General features: G+C 38.4%; 3 protein-coding genes across 5 annotated transcripts in view; 1 reads left to right on the top strand and 2 right to left on the bottom strand.

The window, feature by feature from the left end:
- The window catches only part of utp20 (UTP20 small subunit processome component), a 35,649-nt gene extending 19,329 nt beyond the window's left edge, over window positions 1-16,320 (top strand). For both annotated transcript variants that reach the window (XM_084406434.1, XM_084406433.1), the window contains exons 42-62: window positions 218-357; window positions 789-945; window positions 4,633-4,731; window positions 4,813-4,980; window positions 5,061-5,227; window positions 5,311-5,452; window positions 6,162-6,278; window positions 6,411-6,581; window positions 7,406-7,534; window positions 7,742-7,852; window positions 7,959-8,038; window positions 8,136-8,205; window positions 8,985-9,167; window positions 9,246-9,377; window positions 9,455-9,587; window positions 12,379-12,560; window positions 12,654-12,725; window positions 13,448-13,735; window positions 13,850-13,976; window positions 15,049-15,194; window positions 15,970-16,320. In XM_084406434.1, the coding sequence (XP_084262560.1) occupies window positions 218-357; window positions 789-945; window positions 4,633-4,731; window positions 4,813-4,980; window positions 5,061-5,227; window positions 5,311-5,452; window positions 6,162-6,278; window positions 6,411-6,581; window positions 7,406-7,534; window positions 7,742-7,852; window positions 7,959-8,038; window positions 8,136-8,205; window positions 8,985-9,167; window positions 9,246-9,377; window positions 9,455-9,587; window positions 12,379-12,560; window positions 12,654-12,725; window positions 13,448-13,735; window positions 13,850-13,976; window positions 15,049-15,194; window positions 15,970-16,125 (2,970 nt within the window). In that variant the 3' untranslated portion in view covers window positions 16,126-16,320. The remainder of the gene's footprint in view (window positions 1-217; window positions 358-788; window positions 946-4,632; window positions 4,732-4,812; window positions 4,981-5,060; window positions 5,228-5,310; window positions 5,453-6,161; window positions 6,279-6,410; window positions 6,582-7,405; window positions 7,535-7,741; window positions 7,853-7,958; window positions 8,039-8,135; window positions 8,206-8,984; window positions 9,168-9,245; window positions 9,378-9,454; window positions 9,588-12,378; window positions 12,561-12,653; window positions 12,726-13,447; window positions 13,736-13,849; window positions 13,977-15,048; window positions 15,195-15,969) is intronic.
- Window positions 2,456-3,983, bottom strand: LOC311288839 (beta-1,3-galactosyl-O-glycosyl-glycoprotein beta-1,6-N-acetylglucosaminyltransferase 3-like). Its single transcript, XM_084406435.1, has one exon. It carries the CDS (start codon window positions 3,915-3,917, stop codon window positions 2,613-2,615), a length of 1,305 nt encoding a protein of 434 aa, XP_084262561.1. The 5' UTR covers window positions 3,918-3,983; the 3' UTR covers window positions 2,456-2,612.
- Window positions 16,321-16,351: 31 nt separating the features above from the next.
- arl1 (ADP-ribosylation factor-like 1) lies at window positions 16,352-22,326 on the bottom strand. Of its 2 annotated transcripts, XM_084406437.1 has the most exons (8): window positions 22,133-22,326; window positions 20,489-20,587; window positions 18,615-18,733; window positions 17,551-17,688; window positions 17,385-17,466; window positions 17,194-17,305; window positions 16,927-17,105; window positions 16,352-16,838 (listed from the first exon to the last, which is right to left on the bottom strand). In XM_084406437.1, the coding sequence occupies exons 4-8, from the start codon at window positions 17,639-17,641 to the stop codon at window positions 16,808-16,810; spliced, it is 495 nt and encodes a 164-aa protein (XP_084262563.1). In that variant the 5' UTR covers window positions 17,642-17,688; window positions 18,615-18,733; window positions 20,489-20,587; window positions 22,133-22,326; the 3' UTR covers window positions 16,352-16,807. The 2 variants fall into 2 exon arrangements, with proteins under 2 accessions (XP_084262563.1, XP_084262562.1); XM_084406436.1 differs by lacking the exons at window positions 18,615-18,733; window positions 20,489-20,587; window positions 22,133-22,326 and adding an exon at window positions 18,063-18,221.
- Between the last annotated feature and the right edge of the window lie 748 nt (window positions 22,327-23,074).

Raw genomic sequence — 23,074 nt, forward strand, 5'->3', positions numbered from 1 at the left:
TTTTCCTAAGCCGGACACCACTATTGGCCACTACTGTAACTAACAATTGACGACTAACAGTTGATTCCATTAGTTTGGTGTTAGTTTTTTCTCTAATGTCTCAAGCCCCCAAAATAAATGGCAAAGACAAATATTCTTTTTATAACCACAGAAGTGCTCGCAACTGGAACAAAGTGTTCAACGTGAACTTATTGTACACCAATGTTTATTTCTGCAGGTTAAGCGAGATGATGAGCACAAGATGGTGAAGTCTAAGGAGGTGAAAGATGAAGAAGTGGCCAGAGTGCCTATTGCATTTGCCATGATTCAACTCATGAAGTCTCTGCCAAAGGATGTCATGGAAGCAAACTTGCCAGGGTATATTTCTTCTCTCATTACCCATTCCCGTAAAGAGGACCTAATATGCTTTTGTACATTTTCACATTTCTTTAGTGTGTAACAGTGCTGTTTGAGCATGAAAAAGGTCTGTAATTGCGCATTGCTCTTTTTCGGAAGGAGGGGCTTCATAGAAACAGGAACTAAACAGAGCTTTACTGACAGACTGGAAAGAGAGGTGCTGCAATAATGTTAAATATGTTATAAATAATGTTTTTTGAACATTCAAGCATGAATACCTATTCTAGTAGACCCCAAAAACAAAATCAAGGTAATATGGCTGTCTGTTTGAGTGTGGGAGTGATGGATTAGTGGTGCTGCTGCAAATATTCTGTGTTTTCTGTAATTCTGAGTGATCATCAGTGCAAAAAAAACTGTGGTAAATGATGGAGTTTGGTGTTTTATATATGCAGCATCCTTCTGAAAGTGTGCGTCCACCTGAGGAGCCGTTTCCAGGAGATCCGTGATGTTGCTCGAAACACTTTGGTGAAGATTATAGAGACTCTTGGGCATCAATACCTTCATTATCTGCTCACCGAGATGCAGGCGGTCTTAGTGAAGGGGTATCAGGTAAAATATTGACTTTATTAGCACGAGTGTGTAATGTAAGACTTTCATAAATTATGAGTGTGTCACTGATGAATTTGATTGAATAGGAGAAATCTTACAAAGTCTGATTTACAAGTTCTCAGAAATGTAATCTTTGTATACATGTTGGTGTCATACAATTTGGACATATATTTATGTGTACCACTTTGAATACACTTGAGTGTACACGTTTTAATACTTTTCTAAAAGGTTTTCAGACGTATTTTTTATGATAAAATATATCGTTGCTTTTGGCCGAAAACACTTTCCTTTTTTTTTTTTACAGTGTGGTTAAAGTTGATATTGTGGCTTTATATATGGTCAGACACTTACATGTGTGATTGTATTATTAACATTTGACCAAAATCAAGTTCAAATAGAGCTACAAGGTTTTTTCACATACGTGTTTTGTCTGTCATTAGAACGGCCACATCTGAGGCAGTAAGTTTATCACATTACACTTTCATCAATTTACAGATTATAAAGTTTACTGTAGCTTTGTGGACGCTTAGTTTTTTCTGTCATTTGGCCAAAATCTTTTGTTACAAAAGACAAAGTGCTACAAATGGGCTATTTAAGACCGTAATGGCAATGACTCGATGACAAATGCTAGACTAAGACACTCTTCTCCGCTCCTCAAATACATAAAACATTAGCCTTTATATCTATAGTGTTTGAGTAAAGAAAACACTATACTTATTCAAAGTAATTTCTCAACCAGTTCTTTATTTACACAACAAGCAGAGACAGTCCAAACTGCGTGCGGCACTTCACTCACAATAGAGGCAGGTAAAGTTATGAAGTTCATACCGAGAGTTTGAGGATCCAACGGAGTTTCAGTCACAAGCTCATTTTAATTCTTTTCATTAGTTGAATATTTGCAAAATCCACAGACAGACATAAAGGGTGGCCAATAGTAATGATTTACGAAATGATTTACAAAATATGAAGATACAAGGTTTCTGCCCTACAGTGACAATATGGTATTATTATACATGTATTATATTTTAAAATATATTATTATCATTTTTATGGTTTATTGTAGTTTGATTTAGGTTTTAAATTTTGCTTGAACTCAACTAAACCGCTGCATAGATGCATATGTGTGAAGTCACAGCAAAAAAGTGTAGACCTGGGTCACAGCTTTGGAAAACAGATGGATATGATTGCCTTTGCCATTTATCATTAAAAATCGATGAAATATCTCTAGAATGCATTTTATGTTAGTAATCACTGCCTGTTCATTATTATAACACACTGAAAAAAAACTAAGCTGACAGAAACTCAAAAACGGCCTGACAATTGGCATGGTGTGTCCCAGCCTTTACCTTTTCTTGTGAGATCTTTTCTTTTTTGTACTCTGTTAATTTTTTTATTTTTCTTATTTAAATTCATTATAATCAAATATTGGTTTTATATTACATATTATGTGAAACACAAAGAAAGTAAAAAAAAAAAAAAAAAAGTACAAATATTTTATAAAGCCAAACTATTAATTTAATAAAAATTTTATTTGACAGTTTGCATCGTAATAATGTGACCAGCATAGAAAGTGTAGTATTAAACATTTGTACATTTATAAATCAACATCCATTTCTTCCTTATTTACAAACATTTTAAAAGTCATTTTTATGATGTTTTTTAAAACATCATAAAATAATGCCAGATTTTTTAACTGTTAGTAATGATTGACCATAAATAACTTTGTACCTTAAAAAAGCCTCCAAGCATTTGATCACTACATCATCTATTTCTGGATCAAACTTGTTTGCCAAAAGATGGTGTTGCCTCAAAATCCATTTCAAGTCCCCAGCTCCATAGACACACACTCCCCGTCTGTACGTCCCAGTGCATGGTGGGTAGAGAGCCCCACTCTTTAGATCTCCTTCATGGTAGCTCCACTTCACTAGACGAGCAATTGCGTTCATGTCCGATAGATCGTACTTTCTGTTTGGAGGGTTTGATCCTGGTAATGAAGGCATCCGCTGTAACGTAGCCCACATGTGCTCATCTGGACTGTATGTGTCTTTCTCCCATTCCATGAAATCTAGAGTCTCTTTGCTTTTAAAGATGTAATCCACAAACTCTCTTGAAACCACAAAGTAAGCATTTCCTGAGAACATAGGGCTCTGAATTGGCGGGGGTGACTTTCTAACATCGGTCCGAATCACAACGTTCGTAACATTGTGATGATACTGCCAGCGCACCTTTTTGGACTCTACGGCCTCGGACTCCAAACTGTTCTTTCCGTTCAGTTGTTTTAGAATCTGAACCATTTCAGCATTGGTTTTAATGGGGAAATCAGTGCCACAGGTGTTGAGCAGATACCTCCACTGGACGGGTGACATGAGCAGATCCTGCATGCAGTTGATGTCCGCTTGAACTCGAGACCAGGAGGCGTAGATCACATTCTCCAGTTTGCTGGCCACAAACACGTTGGTCAGACAGGACGCAATGGCCCTAACTGCTTCTTTAAGGATCTCAGGAGACCTCTGGTCCACATGAACACAGTACACATTGTCAGGAGTGTAAATGGCTCTTAAGAGCCTTTCAAACATCTCAATCTTCTCATGGATCACCATGGAGTAAGCAATGGGGAAATATTTCTCCTCTTTACTGAGAGAAAGAGTCAGAAACCCTCTATCTCGGATGTAGGATGGACAATCCTTGGTTGCGTTGAGATAGAATGACTCGGATAGCAGGGATTTTCTTTTTTTCGAGGCCATGAGATTCCTGAAAATGTCCTTGTTCACTCCGTCCATGTCTCCGTGGATAATAGCAGAACAAGCCTGTAGGTCTCCAACATCCTGCTTCAATAAGTGATTCAAGACCGGCTCATCTTTATGAGAACAATTTGTCCTTTGTTCTGGATGGTTCATCAAGAGGACGAACACGGTTGTACTCACAGAAAGGATGGAGATTATTTTCAAAATCCTCTGATTCTTAAATGCCATTTCTTTAAGATTATAACCTGCCAGAAATAACTGCTAGGAGAGGAGACTTGCGTTAGTGGGGTATAAAACAGCCTCTCTTTTCAATTTACCAGAACTATGTGGCAGGAAGCGAAAGCCAGCAAATCATATACAAAGGGGGAAGGGCTGATATTTATAAATTATTACACAACAGAGGTGTGGCTATAATCTTCATGGAAGGTCTGATTGTCATTGTCAAGATATTTTTTGGGAAAAAAAGTGTTTTTTAAACATTAAGAACGATTTAAAGTAAAACACATCATGTGTCTTTGTTTTTGAAACTAACTGTGGTCTCGTTGAGGAAGCTGCTTATCTTATCTATTGGTTCTGTAGATTTTTTTTGTAGTCTGTTTGCAGTTGTCAGGGAACACACACGCACACATTGAAAGACCGGTATGTTTTAAAGTAAAACAAAAACTTTTATTTATACAAAACAAAAGAGGCAATGAGCGAATATGCTGGCAGCTGAGAGACACACACACAAAAATGTTATTATTATATATTTACCATACTGATGGCAAAGAATTTCAACCTTCAAAACATATCTAAATGAATATGAATTTAGATCATAGAGGATTTGTAAGTCATTGACTGTATGAATTGTAATTTTGAAGGTTTTTTTTTAAATAATTGAATAGACCTGGACCAAACAGAACGAGCGTCATGTCATTGACCCGTGTATAATTTCTCCCTACAGGTCCATGTTTTGACCTTCACAGTGTACTATTTGCTATCTGTCCTGAAACCATCTTTGAACGCAGGGGATCTTGACCCATGCATGGACATGCTCATCACGGTAAACGGCACCATCAATATTACGTTGTCAATCGTAATTTTGAAACAATTGTACATATTTATTGGCTAACTCTGTTCTCAGATCTTCAACAACGAGCTGTTTGGAGCCGTAGCCGAGGAGAAGGACATCAGAGGAATCGTTTCAAAGGTGATGGAGGCCCGCCACAGCAAAAGCTCCGATTCGTACGAGCTGCTCGGACAGTTCTGCAGCCAGGAACGCGTCGTCCACCTCATCCTGCCGCTCAAAGAGGTAAATGACCAGTGAGCTGCATCTCAACAACAGCTTCATGAGTTCTCAAGAGACTTATCTGGTCTTCATCTTCCTCTCAGGTGCTTGAGAACACGGCCAGTTTGAAGGTGTCGAGGCGAGTGCATGCTGTGTTTAGGAGGATTGTGGCGGGACTTTTGCTCAATAAGAGCATGAACCCTCAGTCCATCCTACTGCTCTGCCACGGACTCATCAGTCAGAGTCTCCCGCTCATTACCAGCAAGAACAAGTACGTCACACACACTCAGAGATGCATTAGCACTGGTTCAAACAGATCTAATGTAAACAATTACACATCCTGTATTTACCCAGAGAGAAGCATCGTCCACCTCCAGACCCTCGCCTGCCTCCGCCAAGCTGTTTACTGCTGCCGGCCACTCCTAAGAGAGTAGGGGTGAAAGCCGCCATTAGTAGCAGAACAAACATGCACATCCTGGTGGAAACGGGACTCAGTGTAAGAAGGTTTTTGTTTGACTGCTGGGAGACTGTATGGGAGTTTTCCCATGTGTGTTGCCCTGTTTTAAATGAAACACTTCATATGCTCTTACGGTCTTGTGGACATACAATGGCCACCGAGTGCAAGCGCGTGACTGCGAAGTGCACTAGACCGTAGGCTGTGTCATTGGTCAATTTAGGTTTCAGAAGGGTACTCGCGAGCGCCCCCTTTGCGGTCGATATGTGCCCTCGATACGCTTTTTTGACTCGTAGGAAGACTGCGAGTGTTTAGAGTGCCGTCTGGGACATGGCCAAACTGAATGAAATCATGTTTGCGAAATGGCAAGCAATTCAGACTGTTTACATTTATTTTGACTGCGCTACTGAAGTTTGGGGCCTGTACAATTTCTTTTAAAGGTTTTGAAAGATGTCTCTTTTTCTCACCAAGGCTGCATTTATTTGATCAAATATACAGTAAAAACAGCAATATTGAGAAATATTATTACTATTTGAAATAACTGTTCTTTATTTTAATATCTTTAAAACTGAATATTCCTGTGATGTAAAGCTGAATTTTCAGCATCATTACTCCAGTCTTCAGTGTCACATGATCCTTCAGAAATCATTCTAATATGCTGATTTGGTGCTCAAGAAACACTGAATTTAACAAATATTCACTTATATTTTGTTGCAATATTGCTTTAAACCCCAAAATGTCTCTTTCGCAGTTGCTTCACTGTAGTCTGAAGAGTTCAAAGATCAACTCATCTGGCCCGTCAGTAAAGGAGATGTTAGATCCGTTTGTATCTCTCCTCCTGGACTGTCTTAACTCCATGCATGTAAAGGTCTGTACTACTTATTATATATTTGATTAATGCGTTTTATTGTGCACAATCAGTTTTTCCTGCGCCGCCGTTCCTTTTTACACCCGTGGTTGCATGAATTCAGCAAAAAAATTGGTGTCTTGTGCACATCAGGTGATTACCGAGGCTCTGCAGGCCTTCATCTGGATCTTGAAGTTTCCTCTCCCGGCAGTGGAACAGAATTACGACCAGCTGACCAAGCAGCTCTTTGTCCTGCTGAAGGACTACGCCAAAGCTGGAGCCGCCCGTGGCGAGAACTTCCCCCTGGTTCAGAACTGCTTTAAGGTGCGTGAGACCCTCTGTCAAGACCACTTGGCTCAATGTAGAGTTGACATAGGGGAGACCACACTGAACTTAATATTTAATTAGAATGCTGGTTTCTTAAAGAATGATTTACAAAAGCGAAAATACCTGTATTTACATCCTGTTTTCGGTCGAAGTCCAAAGTAGTCAATTGTCGAGTTCACGCGCGTGATCATAGGTACTAAACTCATAAACTCATAGGTACTATGCGCGTGAACTCGACAATCGATTACTATGGACTTCGACCGAAAACAGGATGTAAATACAGGTATTTTCGCTGGCTGAATTATCATTTTTATTCATTTCTTTCACATCTACTGCAGTCAGATTCACCGTGTTCACTCTAAATAAACTCACTCACATGGCTGTGCACTTGTAATGACAAATCAAGGATGTTAAAGCAGGCTAAACGCAGGTTTAAAACCTGCCCCATTGAAGTCAACAGGGTGCAAATTTTAAAAAGAGGATAACACGGTGTAGGCAACACCGATTTTTGTCGTTGTTCTCTGTACTGACAGCACTCCAAATTTACAAAAAAATGAGCTCAATGTTAAAATTGACCAGAGTTCTCCTTTAAAGACTCTCTCATCGGTCCACCAATTAGCACGGCACAGCCCACCGCAACAGCTCCACCTAAAAGTGACACAGAACAGCAGCAGTAGGCAATTCAGGCTTGATTACCCACACAGGGCCAAGCCAGGGAGAGACACACCCAGCACTGCATAGCCGGGCGTGACACCCTCACCACTTTCACATTTATTACGTCCTCATTTTAAATGTTAAACGTGAAATGTTCTGTTTTATAGGCCATAACTGTTTTGGTAAAGAGTGTGACAAAACGTATAACAGAAACACAGCTGCAAGTGCTTCTGGGATATGCAGAGGAGGACATCTATGATCACAGTCGTCAAGCCACCGCGTTCGGCCTCCTGAGGGTAAGTTAAACCTACTCATCTACTCCTGGTGGGTTTCCTATGGTCATGGAAAACCTGGAATTTGCAGGTTTGATGACCAGTAAAATGACCAGTTCTGGTAATTTTATGGTAATTGACCGGGATTGCAGTGTGTGAAAGGGGCTAGTGAGTCAAACTGACGATTCACTACTGAATCAGTCTTAATCTTTGGGTTTGTTTGTCTTGCAGGCGATTCTGTCTAGGAAACTGGTGGTGCCCGAGATGGAGGATGTTATGAAAAAACTGGCCAAGTTTGCCATTGATGGGTCAAACGAACAGGTCCGCATGCGCTGCAGACAGGTCAGTCAGGATATTGCAATCTTCATCATCATCATCATCATCCAGGTTTATTCTGGTCCTGCTTGTCGTAACTATCATCAGACTGATATCTGTCCTGTGACTGCAGATCTACCTGAAGTACCTGATGGACTATCCACTGGGGAAGAAACTGAGGAAACATTTTGACTTCATAGTTGCTCAGCTTACGTATGTTTTTTAGCATCTGATTAATACCAGACGGATGTGAATTGTTTCCATCATGTGAGGCAAATTAAAATCTTTTTGTTTTTTTTCTTATTCTCAGTTATGAATATGACACTGGGAGACAGTCTGCCCTTGAATTGATGGCTTACATTTTCCTGAAATTTCCTCAGGTACTGTATCAAAACAAGTTGAAAGGTCAGAGAGAGGGTGGGAATGGTCATGCGATGCTATTATTAAAGTTTTTGTTGAAAGGGTTACACTTTATTTGGTAACATTTTATTTTACAGTGTCCTTGTTACATATACTTACCATAGCAATAACGGTAAATTATGCATAATTACATGCAACTAACCCTCAACCAAACCCTAATTTATTTCTACTTTTTCATTTTTGTTTTATATTTTAAGTAATTTAGTTGTTTATGCCATATTTTTTTAAAACATGTCTATATAATTTAATTTTTACATCATTTTTAGTGTTTAGTAGAACAAATTTGAAAATGAAACGAAAATTTGCCTTTGTAACTACATGATAAAATCAGTTTTTTATGTTTTATTTCTCAGTTGATGTTTATTTTATTTCAAGAAACTATAACTAAACCCTGAACATTACATTATAAACATTAATGCACATTCCTTACTGTTCATTGTGCAGAGCAAGCTATTTTATATCTATTTCATATCTTATAGCTATTTTATGTTTATGGAAAAAAAATAGCTGTGCCTCTGGAACTTAATCAGTTAATTTGTTAACCCTAAAGCCCAAAATCTTGTTCTATTCTGGCATGATCCAGTGAAATCCTGCTGGATAAATTAAGGTCTCATTCTACCTTTAAATTCTACCTGTTTGACTTGGAAATGCTTTGCATTATGCAAGTAAACTGGCAAAAAGATTCATTCTTTTCTTGACGTTCATGATATTGGAGGATTAATCTGTTCTTTGTTCGCAGGATCTCTTGCAAGAGCACTGCGGTTTGTTCTTTGTGCCTTTGTCATTGGCCATGTTGAACGATGATTCTGCGTCCTGTAAGAAAATGGCGGCTCTGGCCATCAAGTCTCTGCTGAATCAGTTGGATTTGCAGCGTCAAAATTCCATGTTTAACCTGGTTGACAGCTGGATTACAGACGAGAGGGTGAGTAGGAAAACAATGTTGAAAAAAATACAGTTCTGCTGAAACGTGTTTGGGCTTTAACAGTTTGTGCTTTTGCAGCCGGCTCTGCGGAGACTGGGAGCTCAGGTTTGTGGGCTGTTTGTGGAAGTTGAAGGAGGAAAGTTCAGCCGGAGACTGGATGACCTGATTCCTCTCATCGAGAAAGAGATCCGCACTTCCAACTTCGAGGACGTGAGTGCAGAGTTTTATACTATGGAGTTCTTTTGCATGATTTTGAGTCTGACAATGCCAATGATATGATTGATCAGATTGAGGAAGAGGAGGATGAGAAGGCTGCTGACCGACTGCTGTTCGGTTACCTCACGCTCATCGTCAAACTCATCAAAGACTGCAGCTTTTTGGAGCTCTACAAACCTGCAGACCTGCTCAACAGCATCTGGGGTATGAACACATTCAGAAAGTCAGTTTAGTCTTTCCCTGCCAGCGTTTTATTTTTAAAGTTATTTATGGTTTTTGAAATGCTTTTGAAATGACCTTTCGTGTGGTGTGTAATAGCTGTTTGTGAATGTAAAAGGTCTGCAAAGTTCTATTGATTAAAGTGCACGATAAATTTAGTTATTGTCTCCCAAAAGAAACAACTGCCTGAAACGAGTCGTCAGTAAATCCAGTCTTACTTCCAGTTCCTACACAAACCTATGTAGGTTTGTCACAAATTTGCATAATGCTAGCTTATGGTCTTAATTGGCTGCCGTGAACACAGGGGCGTGTCTAGAGGGGGGGCACGGGGTGGCACCGGCCCCCCCTGGAATATGATTGGCCCCCCCTGGTGCCCCCCCAACATCATTGGGCTAGATTTACTGTCAACATGACAATGCCCAACGCCATTGGATCAGAGCGCTGTCAATCACTGCTTGATTTGCAATTCGCAAAGCAGAATCACTTTGAAATAAAGCACTATATGTTAGTCTGATTACTTTCATTTGTGACTGATCAAGCTATTGTATGCCAGTAACGTTAGATTAGCCAAAGTAACTTCGTCAGGCTAACGTTACTGAATAGAGAGGACTTGAGGATGAAAAGAGGACAGAGTCTTTTTTTGTTTTTTATTTATTAGAACAAAAGTCTGGTCCAATAAATGCAGTGCCACATTTAATACCATCTATATTAGGGCAATGGGCATTGCAAAGATTTTTAAAATTGTGCTTAATATTTTCTAAACAAGTATTTATTTCCAGTTGAATTTTCTGATTTCCCATGGGCCCCCCCTCACTGGTTCTTGGTCCCCCCCTGTGCCCCCCCCATTTATAAAATCCTGGAATCGCCCCTGAGTGAACAACGTCTACATTGACCCGCCCTCAAACACTGCAGTTGCAGCTGAGGCCTGGAAGAGTTTGGTTTGTGTTGTCGACATGTTGAGAAGGTGTTTTTTTTCTACACAAATCCACTTTGCTGTAATCCCAATGATTGAGGACTCGCGCTGGAATTGATATGGTAAAACCGCCGCCATCGTTACTGTTCGCATCACTGTGTATCAAGTGCTGAGGAGCTGAAATTCAGATATGGTAATGGGGGGTTTCGTTTCTAACAGGCACTGTAAAACAGTCACAACAGACTGGGCCATCTGACCAATCCGAGCAGAGTATGCTCTCAGGAAGGAAGGGTTTAGAGAAACAGAATCCTTGATTGAACTGTTTCACACAGTGTGAGAAATGACGTGATTTTGAAATGTATGTTATGTAATGAAAATTCAAATGTTTTTGGATGCATGTTAACCTATTGCAGGAGCCCTCCAAAACAAACCTTTAAAATAGCATGATAGGGGCACTTGTCAGCCAGCGTCAACATTTTTGATCATATATAAAAAAAAAACACTGAGAGCAGACCAGAACAGAGCCTTTGCTTTTAAACTACATCAAAAAACATTTTATTCTAGCTTTAATTCCTTTTTTATCTACACTTGAAATGTGGGTTAGTTTCATAAAAAAAAAATGATATGCTGTTGAATGTATGAAGATCATGTTAGCTTACATGTGTGTAAACAACAACTACCCACTCCTGGGGCCTATACCATGAAGCCGGTTTAGGTGGCTAGCCCGATATGTTTGAGTTTAGTTTGCGCCAACCCTGGGTTTTAGGCACCATGAAAGTGGTTTGGCTTTTAGCAGTGTTCATCGCCATAGTAACTTACGCTCCACGGCTAACCTGGTCCGGGGCAGGTTATGTTCCAGATAAGAGGTTGCAACCCGAATTTGGACCAATCAGCTGTGAGCAAAGTGACACATGTCTGATGCGATAGTCACTCCACCTGTTTCCACTCCAAATTAAAGATCACTACACAGCAAATGATTTTTTTAAGACAAAATCATCTGGCTTTTAGTAATGCTTATTTACAATAATAATTTTGTATGATTTAGATATTATGTAATTATTGTACCCTTAATCGATCACACATGTACAATTTTAGTTTATCAATTATTATTACGCACAGTTTAAATGAATAAATATATAACGGTAATATAGATACGCTTTAGAATCAATAGATAAAGCTTTAAAATGACTACATGTGAGCTTAAATGTTACATTTTCTCTACCTTTATCAACTGTATAAACTAACTTCACGACTTTTACTTGCACTGATATAGCAAGACTTTTTCTGTTAGTTGTCCTCTTTCATAGCCAGCTATTTTCTTCTTGCTGTGTAAATTTGTTTAAATTCTTAATATTTTTCAATCTCGTAATATTCTGCAGAAGAGAGCAGTGTTTCACTTTCTCAGCATGTGATTGGTTGTTCGCTACTGATGTCACACCTAAACTCCTAAACTCAGGATCAAAGCCTGAGCTGACAGGAGTTGTTGGTACCAACAAGGCCTGGTGGGATTGGTCAACTCAAAACTAATCCTGCAACCCTGAGTTTGTTCAACTACCATCATGGTACCCAGGTTTACACAGATCTTTTCTTTGCTTCTGTTTGGATTCGGAGATGCGTGTACTAACAGTGTAACAGCGCCCCCTACCATGGATTGCCGGAAAAACTCATCAATAGAGGGAAAGCGTTGTCATAACTGACAGAAAATCTCATCAATGGCAGGGAAAGAGTTAAATAAACATGCACTTATGAAGCAGAGCAAATGACAATAGTCATACATGCATCATGATCTCTCTCTCTCTCTCTCTCTCTCTCTCTCTCTCTCTCTCTCTCTCTCTCTCTCTCTCTCTCTCTCTCTCTCTCCAGGTCATATTGATTCCCATCTGCGTTACCCTCATTCCTGGGTTTGGCTGACCGCCTCTCAGATCTTTGGTTTGCTGTTTGCGGCTCATAAACCCGAGGATCTGCTGGCCTTATGGAGTTCTCAGGAGAATAAAACCAAACACCCTGTAGCCGCTGTTTTCATCACAGACAACCTTTATCACAAGGCAAGAGTCTGAGAACATGCACTTAAACCCCTCGTTTCACAAAAACAGACTTTAACAAATGAGTTCCTCTTTTTTCCATCTCTAAACCATTAGATGAGAGAGCTGGTTCTGTCCTTCTGTTACCAACTGCAGTCCAAGTTCTTGGATATTTCTGCTGGGGAGCAGGTAGAAGATAATGAAATATGTTTGTTGTTGTGTTTTTATAATATTTCTATTTATTAATATTATATAATAATTTAATTTAAATATTATTTTTGTTGATGATTTTATAATTAGTATCAGGGTTATTATCGTTAACTACAAATAAAACTAATAAAAAACCTTTCTCTTAACTGAAATAAAGCTGAAATAGAATAACATTTTTAGTTGAAAAACCTAAATAAAATAACTTTTTAATTACTAAAGTAAATTACTAAAAATTAAACTAAAATGAACATGCAAAATATATATTTGTTTAATCAAATTTCAATTCAAATATTCAATATATTAATAAAACTAAAATACCGAGTATAATGAGTATTTTTTTTTAACAACAGAAAATGTTGATCATGACAGTGAACCTTAATTTTAAGGTTTGAGCTGTATTTTATTAATTACTTTCAGTAGTGTTTTCAATTTTTGTTACAAAATATCTAAACCTTTGGATTTAATTTTTTTTTTATTATAAAATTCATACAGACATTAAAATCCCTTCAGACATTATTTTCACGCTGAATTAATATTATGTTAAAAAACAAACACTTGAATCACGTGTTGGGATTGTCTGGCTTTGGATTGGCTGGCTTGTCTTCGGAGGGAGGGTGTGTGTGATTGAAGTTACAAAAACTGCTGAAACTGTTCAAAGCATCTGTGATGGTCATCTGATCTGTTGTGTGTTCCTTGATCAGGTGGTGAAGAACTTGCTTTATGTGGCCAAGGTGATCTACCTCATCTCACCAGAGTCAGATACCGTGAACCCAACTGAAGAACAGGAGGAGGTAGAGGATGCGGAGGATGAAACGGAGGAGAATGAAGGGGAAGAAGAGGAAGAAACGACAGATAAAGCGGAGGGGAATGAAGGAGAAGAGGAAGATAAGGAGCAGAAGGACAAGCCGCCGTCTCTCCTCTGGGTGATGAATAAGCTTTCATTACTGGCCAAAAGAGAAGCCGCAGACCAGCCTAAAGAGCCTTTGAAGGTGAGTGTTAAATCTGTCTTTGTGTTTAGACTTGATGTCTCCAAATGAAACTGATGGATTGCTGGTTTGAGGATGTCCCGCTCAGTGATTCTCTGTCTCTTTTCTGTTTTTTAGAGAACTTGTGTTTTTAAGTTCTTGGGAGCCATAGCTGTGGATCTCGGAAAAGATCGGCTTGGACCGTATCTGACCACTATCATCGCTCCTCTCTACAGAGAGCTGGACAGCACATATGCAGACCAAGGTCAGTCCACACACTATCAACAGAAAAAAACTACATTTAAAGTCTCCGTGAACCGGAAGTTGCAAACGACTTTTCTCCAGCGTTGTGACGTATTTCCCAGTGAAAGGGAATATTGAACAGAGGGCAGGGTTTTACTTCAGCGCTCCTCTTCTGCATCTCTGCTGCTCATAGCAGACTAGCGGTTTGAGGGGAGTGGTTAAGCGTTTTCAACCCAAGCCGTCAAACTGACGTCATCAGAAAAGGAACGCCATTCCAGACCGGAAGTAACTCTTCAGATTTTGATTAAAGATTACCACGGCAATACATTTTTTCCTGTGCATTAACGTGCACGCATTAATTGTTCACCACAAGACTAGTAATATGCGCTAACAAAGTAAATAGGGTCAATTTTGATTTCATGTCGACTCTAAGAATCAAATCTCTTTAGTGAAGCTCTTCAATATTTAATAATTATTGTATCATATTTGATGTATTATTCTGCTTGTTTTTTGTAATGTGTTGTGTAGCGCTACAAGTATTAGAAAGGCACATTACAAATAAAATGTATTATTATTATAGTAGCATTTTATAATAAGGATCACTTGTTAACATTACTTAATGGATTCACTAACAATGGGCTATATTTATAAGTACTTATTTATCTTTGTTAATCATATTAGTTTGTAAAAAATCGAATTGCTTGTTTGCTCGTTAGTTCACAGTGCATTAACTAATATTGCCAAATAAAACTTTGAATTTTTAAAAATGTATTAGTAAATATTGAAGTTACCATTGACTAAGATTAATAAAATGCGATGAACGTCATGCTTACGTAGTAGTGTTAATGAAAAACTAAGAGGAAACATTAACTGAAATAATATAATTGGGAATGAATGGAGTAACTTTAAAAAAAACAAAGTATAACCTGTATTGATTAAGCTTTTTAAGCATTTTAAATCCCATCAAAAATGCTGATATTAATGGAAGTAAAATAGATATTAATCTAAATTAGAATTTCATTCCCTTTACCAGAAACCTATATGGCTGAAACTGCCCTTTCATGAATAGTTTGGGTCTCTTTGTCTTCTTTCAGACCCCACGCTGAAGAACCTGGCTCAGGAGTTGATCGAGCTGTTGAAGAAGATGGTCGGTCTGCAGCAATTCTCTCTGGCTTTTGCAGCGGTGCAGAAAGAAGCCGCCCAGAGACGAGCTTCACGCAAGAAAGTCAAGGCCGTGCAGGTAAGAACCTCCGAAATACCGCTCAAGTCTTCCCAGAACATTTGTGTTCGTCTTAAGTCTGTCATTTAAATATTTCCTCCTCCACTATTTAGAGACAACTAAAGCCCAATTTATACTTCTTCGTCGAACATACGCCATAGCTACGCCGTAGGCTGTGTGTAGCGCGCGTACCCTGACGTGCACCTCTCCAAAAATGTAACAACGCGTCAACTCTACGCGGACGCAAGCGCTGTGATTGGTCTGCTAGGACCGCTCCCTCGGGTTTCACACGCTCCCTCTGCGCGCGCGGACAACGACGCAGAAGTATAAATGAAAACCAACGCGTTGCCTACAGCGTAGAGGCTCCGGCGTAGGTCCGACGCAGAAGTATAAATCAGCCTTAAGTAAAGGCCCATTCACACCAAGAACAAGAAATAGTGATTCGGTTTTAAAAATCACTCTAAATTTAAACCAATAGCAGGTCCACATCACAACTATAACAATATCGTTGGAATCACTTTCAGGATGATTTTTTTTCCAGCTGATGAATGATAAAAAGTCCATTCTGCTTTAAAGTTCTTGCACATTTAAAGTGGCAGACAACAAAACCGGAGCTTGCGCTTACAATAAACAGAGCGTTATTGTGTGTTGGACATTATTATAGTTATAACTCTTGATGTGAAAGGGCCTTAAACATTCGTTGGTTAATTGCCAGGTTACACATCTTTATAGCAGAAGTAAAAGTTAAATAGTGATCATGCATTCTCCCCATGTCTTCCCCCCCTCTCCCCAACAGGCTGTTGTAAATCCTGACCTTGCTGCAAGAAAGAAGGTAAAGAAGCAGCTAAAGAAAAACGAGGCCAAAAAGAGGAAAATGGAGTTTGTGCGTACGGGACATAAAGCAAAGAAACCTAAGAGCAGCTCACTGAGGAACTTGGCCATGCTCAGTTGATCCATTTTGTTGCTGGTTAATGTTTTTTTTAGCAAACTAATACTTTAAATGTATACAGTAGAGCAGAGAGGGAGACCGCAAGGGACCCTGGGAACGTTACCTGAACCATGTTTTCAGTGGTAAGGGACCTGAGAGTCGATATCAATATATGGATTTGTGCAATGTTTTTAAATAAAAAAACAACTTGCAAAAACACCCCAGCCGTTGTTTGATGTTATGCATGATGTAATGTGTTGACTGCATATTTATTTCACAGCCATAACACAGGAGTGCGCTCCCCTGTACACGTGCAAATATAAATATGCCATTACAAATCCAAAGCATACAAATGACTGTTAGTCTTAATTAAATATCTACCCATGTAATATTAAAACTGAACTCATATACCAGCTGCAATGATTATTCTGAATCAGGGGGGAAAAAAAGGCTACATTTAAAAAGCAAACACCTTTGAGATTTCAAACGTAGTGGATACAGTTCACCAAAAAACGATAAGCAAAAGGGGGGAAAACATTTGAAGAGTTCGTTCGTAGTCCATTCAACGCCGCTCGCCACACTTCAGTCTCTCTGTACTAGACAGGAGAGAGGATGGTCTTCACACAATAGGAAGAAGCAGTCACTGGTCCAAAGGACACCCAATAAGAAGTCTCTGAAGTTCCTATATACAAGATGTTTAGTGCATTTACTGCCGGCTCTTCAGTGACTCCACTAGCCTGAAATATGAAAGAACAAGGTGGTATTTGGTAAACGCAATGCAAAATATTCGTATTTAAATGTTTATCAAAAGGAAATCAAACCTACCATTCCATTGCCTCATCCAGGCCTGTGCCTTTAGTAGCAGATGTCTTGAAGATCTGCCACTTCCGGTCTTTGAGCGCAGGTAAACCGAGAGAGTTGGCCACTTCAGTAGGGGTCATGGCCTGTTCCATGTCCTGCTTGTTTGCAAACACCACCAGGATGGCTTTCTTGAGCTCCTCCTCCTGAAAGACAAGAACTTTCATGTTCAAATGCACTGATAACAATAGAACGTTACGTGATGTGATGTAATGGAAACCACATCTGACCAACCTCCAACATGGCCACCAGCTCAGATTTGGAGATTCCCATCCGGTCGCGGTCACTGCTGTCCACCACGTAAATCACTGCATCTGTGTTGGAGTAGTAACACCGCCAGTACGGCCTGGGGAGGAAGAACATCACATCTTCAGCTTGGTTTCTCTTTCTCGATAGAATACATAGCAAAAGAAACAACTTCTTGCCTGATACTCGTCTGTCCACCGAGGTCCCACACTTGAAACTTCAAGTTCTTGTATGTAACAGTCTCCACGTTAAAACCAATTGCTGAGTTGAAAAAATTGCAAATTAGTCCACAGTGCATCATGACATGTCAACAGTTGTGTATATAAATCTGTCATTAACACATACTAGGAATTGTTGTGACCACTTCTCCCACTTGAAGTCTGTACAATATGGTGGTTTTTCCAGCTCCATCCAGACCCAAAATGAGGATTCTCATTTCTCTGGTGCCAAACAGACCAGAGAAGAGGCTGGAAAAGAACCCCCCTATAAAAAAAAGGATAATTTTGTGAAAATAAGTTGGAGATTTAGAAAAGGAAAGATTTTCAACATTCAATAACACCATTTTAAACCAACACGACCATCATACTAAACGCCTCTCTCATATAGGATTTATACCAAACACAGTCGAATAAAACACTTGTAATAATTATGAAAACAAAACTGTTTTATAATGAGTTTTTCAATAACATGAGTTTAGCTATCCGCAATGCTAACAAACAAACTAGCATCACCAACGTGATGAACAAGCGTCCCTTTGTAAGCACGTAAAAAGGTGTGCCGGTAAATTACACTTTAAGATAGATGGATAAGCTGTCTATAATGTCCAACAGAATATGTTTTAAATCACGTAGACCTACCCATTTTAGATGAAGAACTATATTAGCGCTGTCTTTCTGACGGAAAATCCGTGCAAACACTTCCGTGCTCGAGCTACTAAATGACGTGTCACACAGACACGTGCACGAGCCTTTTTAGTGTCGATTCGCCGTTCGCACATTCGACACTGATCGAATCCACTGTTGACGGATAAATAATTGTACAATATAAATTAATTAAAGGCATTCCTCTTATTATTTAATGGTTGAAGCGGGTGTATATGTAAAAATATATTGTATTTATTGAATTATTTTTTTATTCTCACTTGTCATCTCAAGTTTGTTTAGAAGCACCAGACCTCCATGTTTTGAGGCATTTAAAAACAACTTAAAACTAAAAATTAAAAACTCTCTAAATCACTGGCAACATACATGGATTTACCCCCCTGAAATGTATTTTAATTTGTGTTATAAATAGTTTAAATTTGCTTTACATGTTCTTTTTTTACGATATGCTGCTTGATATTATTGTTGATATTTGATACACGGGAAACAGCGCCACTGTGTGTTGAACATGGGGACTGTAATACAAACCCCTTCATCAATCCGCTTGTTTGTGAGACACATTTGCTGCTGCAGTCACACCAGTTTCATAGGATGAGGGTTACCATCTAGCCACGAAAGAGTCACTGTTGCGATTTGATTTTCCAGCACTGTGAATAAAGGCAGACAAAGAACACTTAAAAGAGGACATTTTTTAAACACCAGATCAAACTAGAGCATAAATTAATCACAGATGGCTGTTTATTGTGTCTAAAATGTTACGGCTCATGTACGCTGGCTTGAGATACAGATAATGTAAACCCATTAAATATAAAATATCTTTCTGTTATTATTTTATTAAATTGTAGGGCTTATTTTGTTTGTTTCATGGAGAGCTTGGTTAATCAGACAATTTACTACAAACCTTCCTTTTTATTATGCAAATGTGTCATTAAATATCTACATATTTATAAAACTGATCCGAGAACAGGTAAAAAAACATATAAGACACTGGTTCATGGGTTCACAGAGATCAGTCACGTGACTTTGGCAGTTTGACACTCGCTCTGAATCACTGGTTCAAAACAAATGATTCGCAAAGGTTTCGAAGCTTCACGAAGCAAGTGTTTCTAAACGTCCATTCCTGAGTTTAGCTCCAACCTCATTAAAAACACCTGAAGCTAATCACAGTCTTGAGGATTACTAGAAACTTCCAGGTAGGTGTGAAGGACTGTTTCTTACTCAAATAAAACGATCTACTTGAATAAACAAGATATGCTATTTACAAATGATGCATGTGTTATAAGTTTGAGTTTGACATGTAATTAATGTATAAAGTTCTTAATCACTTATGATTGTGTGTACATTTAGTATTTGGTAATATTTCAGTCACTCGTTATTCATTTCAGTTATCTGACTCATTTTTAATCGTTTGATGTACATGTGACTCACATAAATGTCATGAAGACATTTTTTTCAATCATATAAAAATTACACAGAATTTTTCTTCATACAAATGAACACAGATAATGTGCAAGAAATTGTTAGGTGATTCATGTTCTTAAGTAAAATCTGACAAAGTCAAGAACACAAATCCACTCTGATACAGATTACAAACAGGTGCTCAAACTAAACATAAGGAGAAAGATCAGTGGGCGATCAGCTGCTTATTCTGTGTTCAGAATCCCATGATTATTCAAGTTTTTATCAAACTTTTAATAAAAACTTTCGTCATGGAGTCCTGAGTTCAAATCCCACTATTTCTTATATTCAATTGTTGTCATTGTCAAAGTGGCCCGAAAGCCACAGTGGTGCAGTGGTTAAACACACACTCACTGGTGTTGAGGCTGTGATAGAGATGAGGGTTCAAACCTCACTATTGTTTACATTAAATTAATGTCATTATAACCAACAAAGTGCCCGAAACGCCAGCCTCAAGTGTGAAAGCCGCAGTGGTGCAGTGGTTAAACACACATTCTCGGGCTGATATAGACGCGAGGGTTCAAACCCCAGTTCAGCTTTTAAATCACAGAGATCCTCCAGGTGAAAAGTGAAATATAAGTTCCAGCACATGACTCAACAAGAGATCTGTGGCTCACAGGTAAGAGCGCTGCCTCATGGTTTCAGAGGTTGCTGGTTCGATCCCAGCCAGATCTCCGCGATACGAGTGAATGTTGTGTGTGTGAAGGGGCGGGGATGTTTCGGGTCCCCCCCCGAACCCCGTCACGATGTCCAGCAGCGGTTATGCTTCTTTATACAATGAAAATAAAAAATTTAGCTGACTAAAAATTTTGGCCTGCCGTCCCTTCCCCACCTCTTTAGGTTCCCATCATTTGATTTTGAAAGGGGTGACCCTCCAAAAACAAAATGATGGTAACCTACATGTTTAGCGCCAAACAACAACATTCACACATTAGAAGTCTTACCCCGTCCATCAGCAGAAGTCCAGCATTACAGTGAATGTCTGTCCACACGTCCCAGAGCTCTGCTTCTGATGACTGGACGCTCCAAACACATCCCGTATTCTGTAGAGGAAACATTAACAAACACAGACATTACTAATCAGATTTTAAAAGTCAGTCTGAATAATAGTTCATAAATATAAGATGTCTTATAATTTAATACTGTCTGATAGACATATATGAAATATTAAAGCACTGCAGCTCTACTACAGCATGAAGCAGCAGAAATATCAGAGCTTCTCACTCCAACTGACTCTATTAACAGACATCATTCCAGTAGATTATTCCCTACAGTAACACTACAACAACAGCAATGACTAAAACACCATTCCTTATTATTCTCCTTTATATTATAAATATCTGATGGCGATCCATTCACAGCTTATGAATGTAACGCAACAACATTTGTTTTTCTAAAGCTGTCAGTGAGTTCAGCATGTAAACACTGTCTGTCTGTGATAAACCTTCATATGAGATGCGACTGCCTTCATATATCATTAGCTGTCGAATAACAAGTACCTTGGAAAACAACCAGATTTAAGGACACCATCATCAATATACAGTACAGGTCAAAAGTTTGGAAACATTACTATTTTTAATGTTTTTGAACGAAGTTTCTTCTGCTCATCAAGCCTGCATTTATTTGATCAAAAATAATTTTCATTTTATTATACTTTAAATGATCATTTATTTCTGTGATGCAAAGCTGAATTGTCAGGATCATTACTCCAGTCTATCACATGATCCTTTAGAAATCATTCTAATATGATGATTCATTATCAAAGTTGGAAACAGTTCTGCTGCTTAATATTTTTTATTCATCAAAGTATCCTAAAAAAGTTACAAAAATAAATAAAAAAAGAAGCACATTTTTTTCAAAATAGAAATCTTTTGTAACAACAATATACACTACTAGTCAGTAATTTTTTTTCTCTTTTTTTGAAATAAATCAATACTTTTATTCATCAAGGATGTGTTAAATTGATAAAAAGTGATAGTAAAGAAGATTTATATCATTTTTTATTTTTAATAAATGCAGGTCTTTTTAACCTTTTATTCATCAAATATATTAGGCAGCAGAACTGTTTCCAACACTCATAATAAATCAGAATATTAGAATGATTTCTAAAGGATCGTGTGATGGTGACTGGATGTCACATGTGACACTGAAGACTGGAGTAATGATCCTGAAAATTCAGCTTTGCATCACAGGAATAAATAATTTTTTCAAGTATATTCAAATAGAAAACTATTATTTTAAGTTGTAATAATATTTCACAATATTACTGGGGTTTTTTTCTGTATTTTTGATCAAATAAACGCAGCCTTGATAAGCATTAGAGACTTCTTTCAAAAATATAAAAAGCGTAATGTTTCCAAACTTTTTACCTGTACTGTGTATATATATATATTTTTTGCTTTTAGTCCATGTGCGTTCATTTTGTAGTGTTCAACACAATCCATAATAATAACATGAATCTAAATGAAATGCTATGACATTTCAGCAGAACTAATGTATCAATGACGTTTACAAAACGTAAGGATAGATGTATAGCGCGTGCAAGTCATTTTACAAGAAAATTCCACTTTCTGCTGAAGGATACTTACTAGCGACACTCGATTCCTGCTTTTTATCGCAGCGGGTCTCTCTTTTGTTGAGCTGGATGCTGTTTAAAGACATTAAGTATCTCTCACTGAGCTGTTATCTGCAAAATCTGTACTTAAAACTGCACGTGTTGTGGAGACTGTCATCAAGCGGCGTCATGTTGTTGTCCAGCACCCGAAGGTGTCACAGTCAGACTGAACGTGATTCTACTTGCGCCGCCTAGTGGAGAGGATGGGGAACTGCACTTCAGTTTCTGTCAAACGAAGTCGTGTTATAGTGCCGAGAGATTGAAAGTTGTTTGAGTTTACGTTTTAAATTAATTCCGAAACATCTCGCCTGCTTTAATATTTGCAAACGCAAAGCAAAAGTCTCTATTTATTTTGTACACTAAGACCAGAGCCATAGAGAGAAATTTCTCTCTATGGCTCTGACTAAAGGCTCGTTCACACCAAGCACGATAACTATAAAGATAACGATAAAGATAACTATATGCGTCCACACCAACGAACGATAACGGTCTTTTTATTCTAAGCACGCGCGCGCCCGCCTCATTTTAAATGCGCGAGACCTTTAAATTAGAATGGATTCTGATTGACTGTCAGTGTTTTATCGTTTGACAGCTGGAAAAAAATCGTTCTGAAAGTGATCCCAACGATATCGTTCCTCATATCTTTATCGTTATAGTTGTGGTGTGAACTCTGTTATTCTTTAATATGGAGAACGATTTTTAGAATTATATCTTTATCGTTATCTTTATAGTTATCGTGCTTGGTGTGAACGGGCCTTATGACTAGGTGAAATATAGGTGTTCATCAGCACCCTCTTGTGGCCAATACGTGTATTTGCATCAATAAATTAAACCACAAAACTTGAGGACTCGGAGGTGAGACAACTGAGTTTTGATGTTTATTCATTTAAAATTATACTTATCATGTATGTTCACA

The sequence above is a fragment of the Rutilus rutilus genome, assembly GCF_951802725.1.
Source record: "Rutilus rutilus genome assembly, chromosome: 4".
Classification (NCBI taxonomy): domain Eukaryota; kingdom Metazoa; phylum Chordata; class Actinopteri; order Cypriniformes; family Leuciscidae; genus Rutilus; species Rutilus rutilus.

Excerpts from the sequence above, each read along its gene's own strand:
- arl1 (XM_084406436.1), bottom strand. Across the intron at positions 17,467-17,550 it reads AGTGGTCACAACAATTCCTA|CAATTGGTTTTAACGTGGAG; the intron begins GTATGTGTTAAT and ends TTTTCAACTCAG. Across the intron at positions 17,306-17,384 it reads GGTGGACAGACGAGTATCAG|GCCGTACTGGCGGTGTTACT; the intron begins GCAAGAAGTTGT and ends CTTCCTCCCCAG.
- LOC311288839 (XM_084406435.1), bottom strand. The coding sequence starts at position 3,917 with ATGGCATTTAAGAATCAGAGGATTTTGAAAATAATCTCCATCCTTTCT.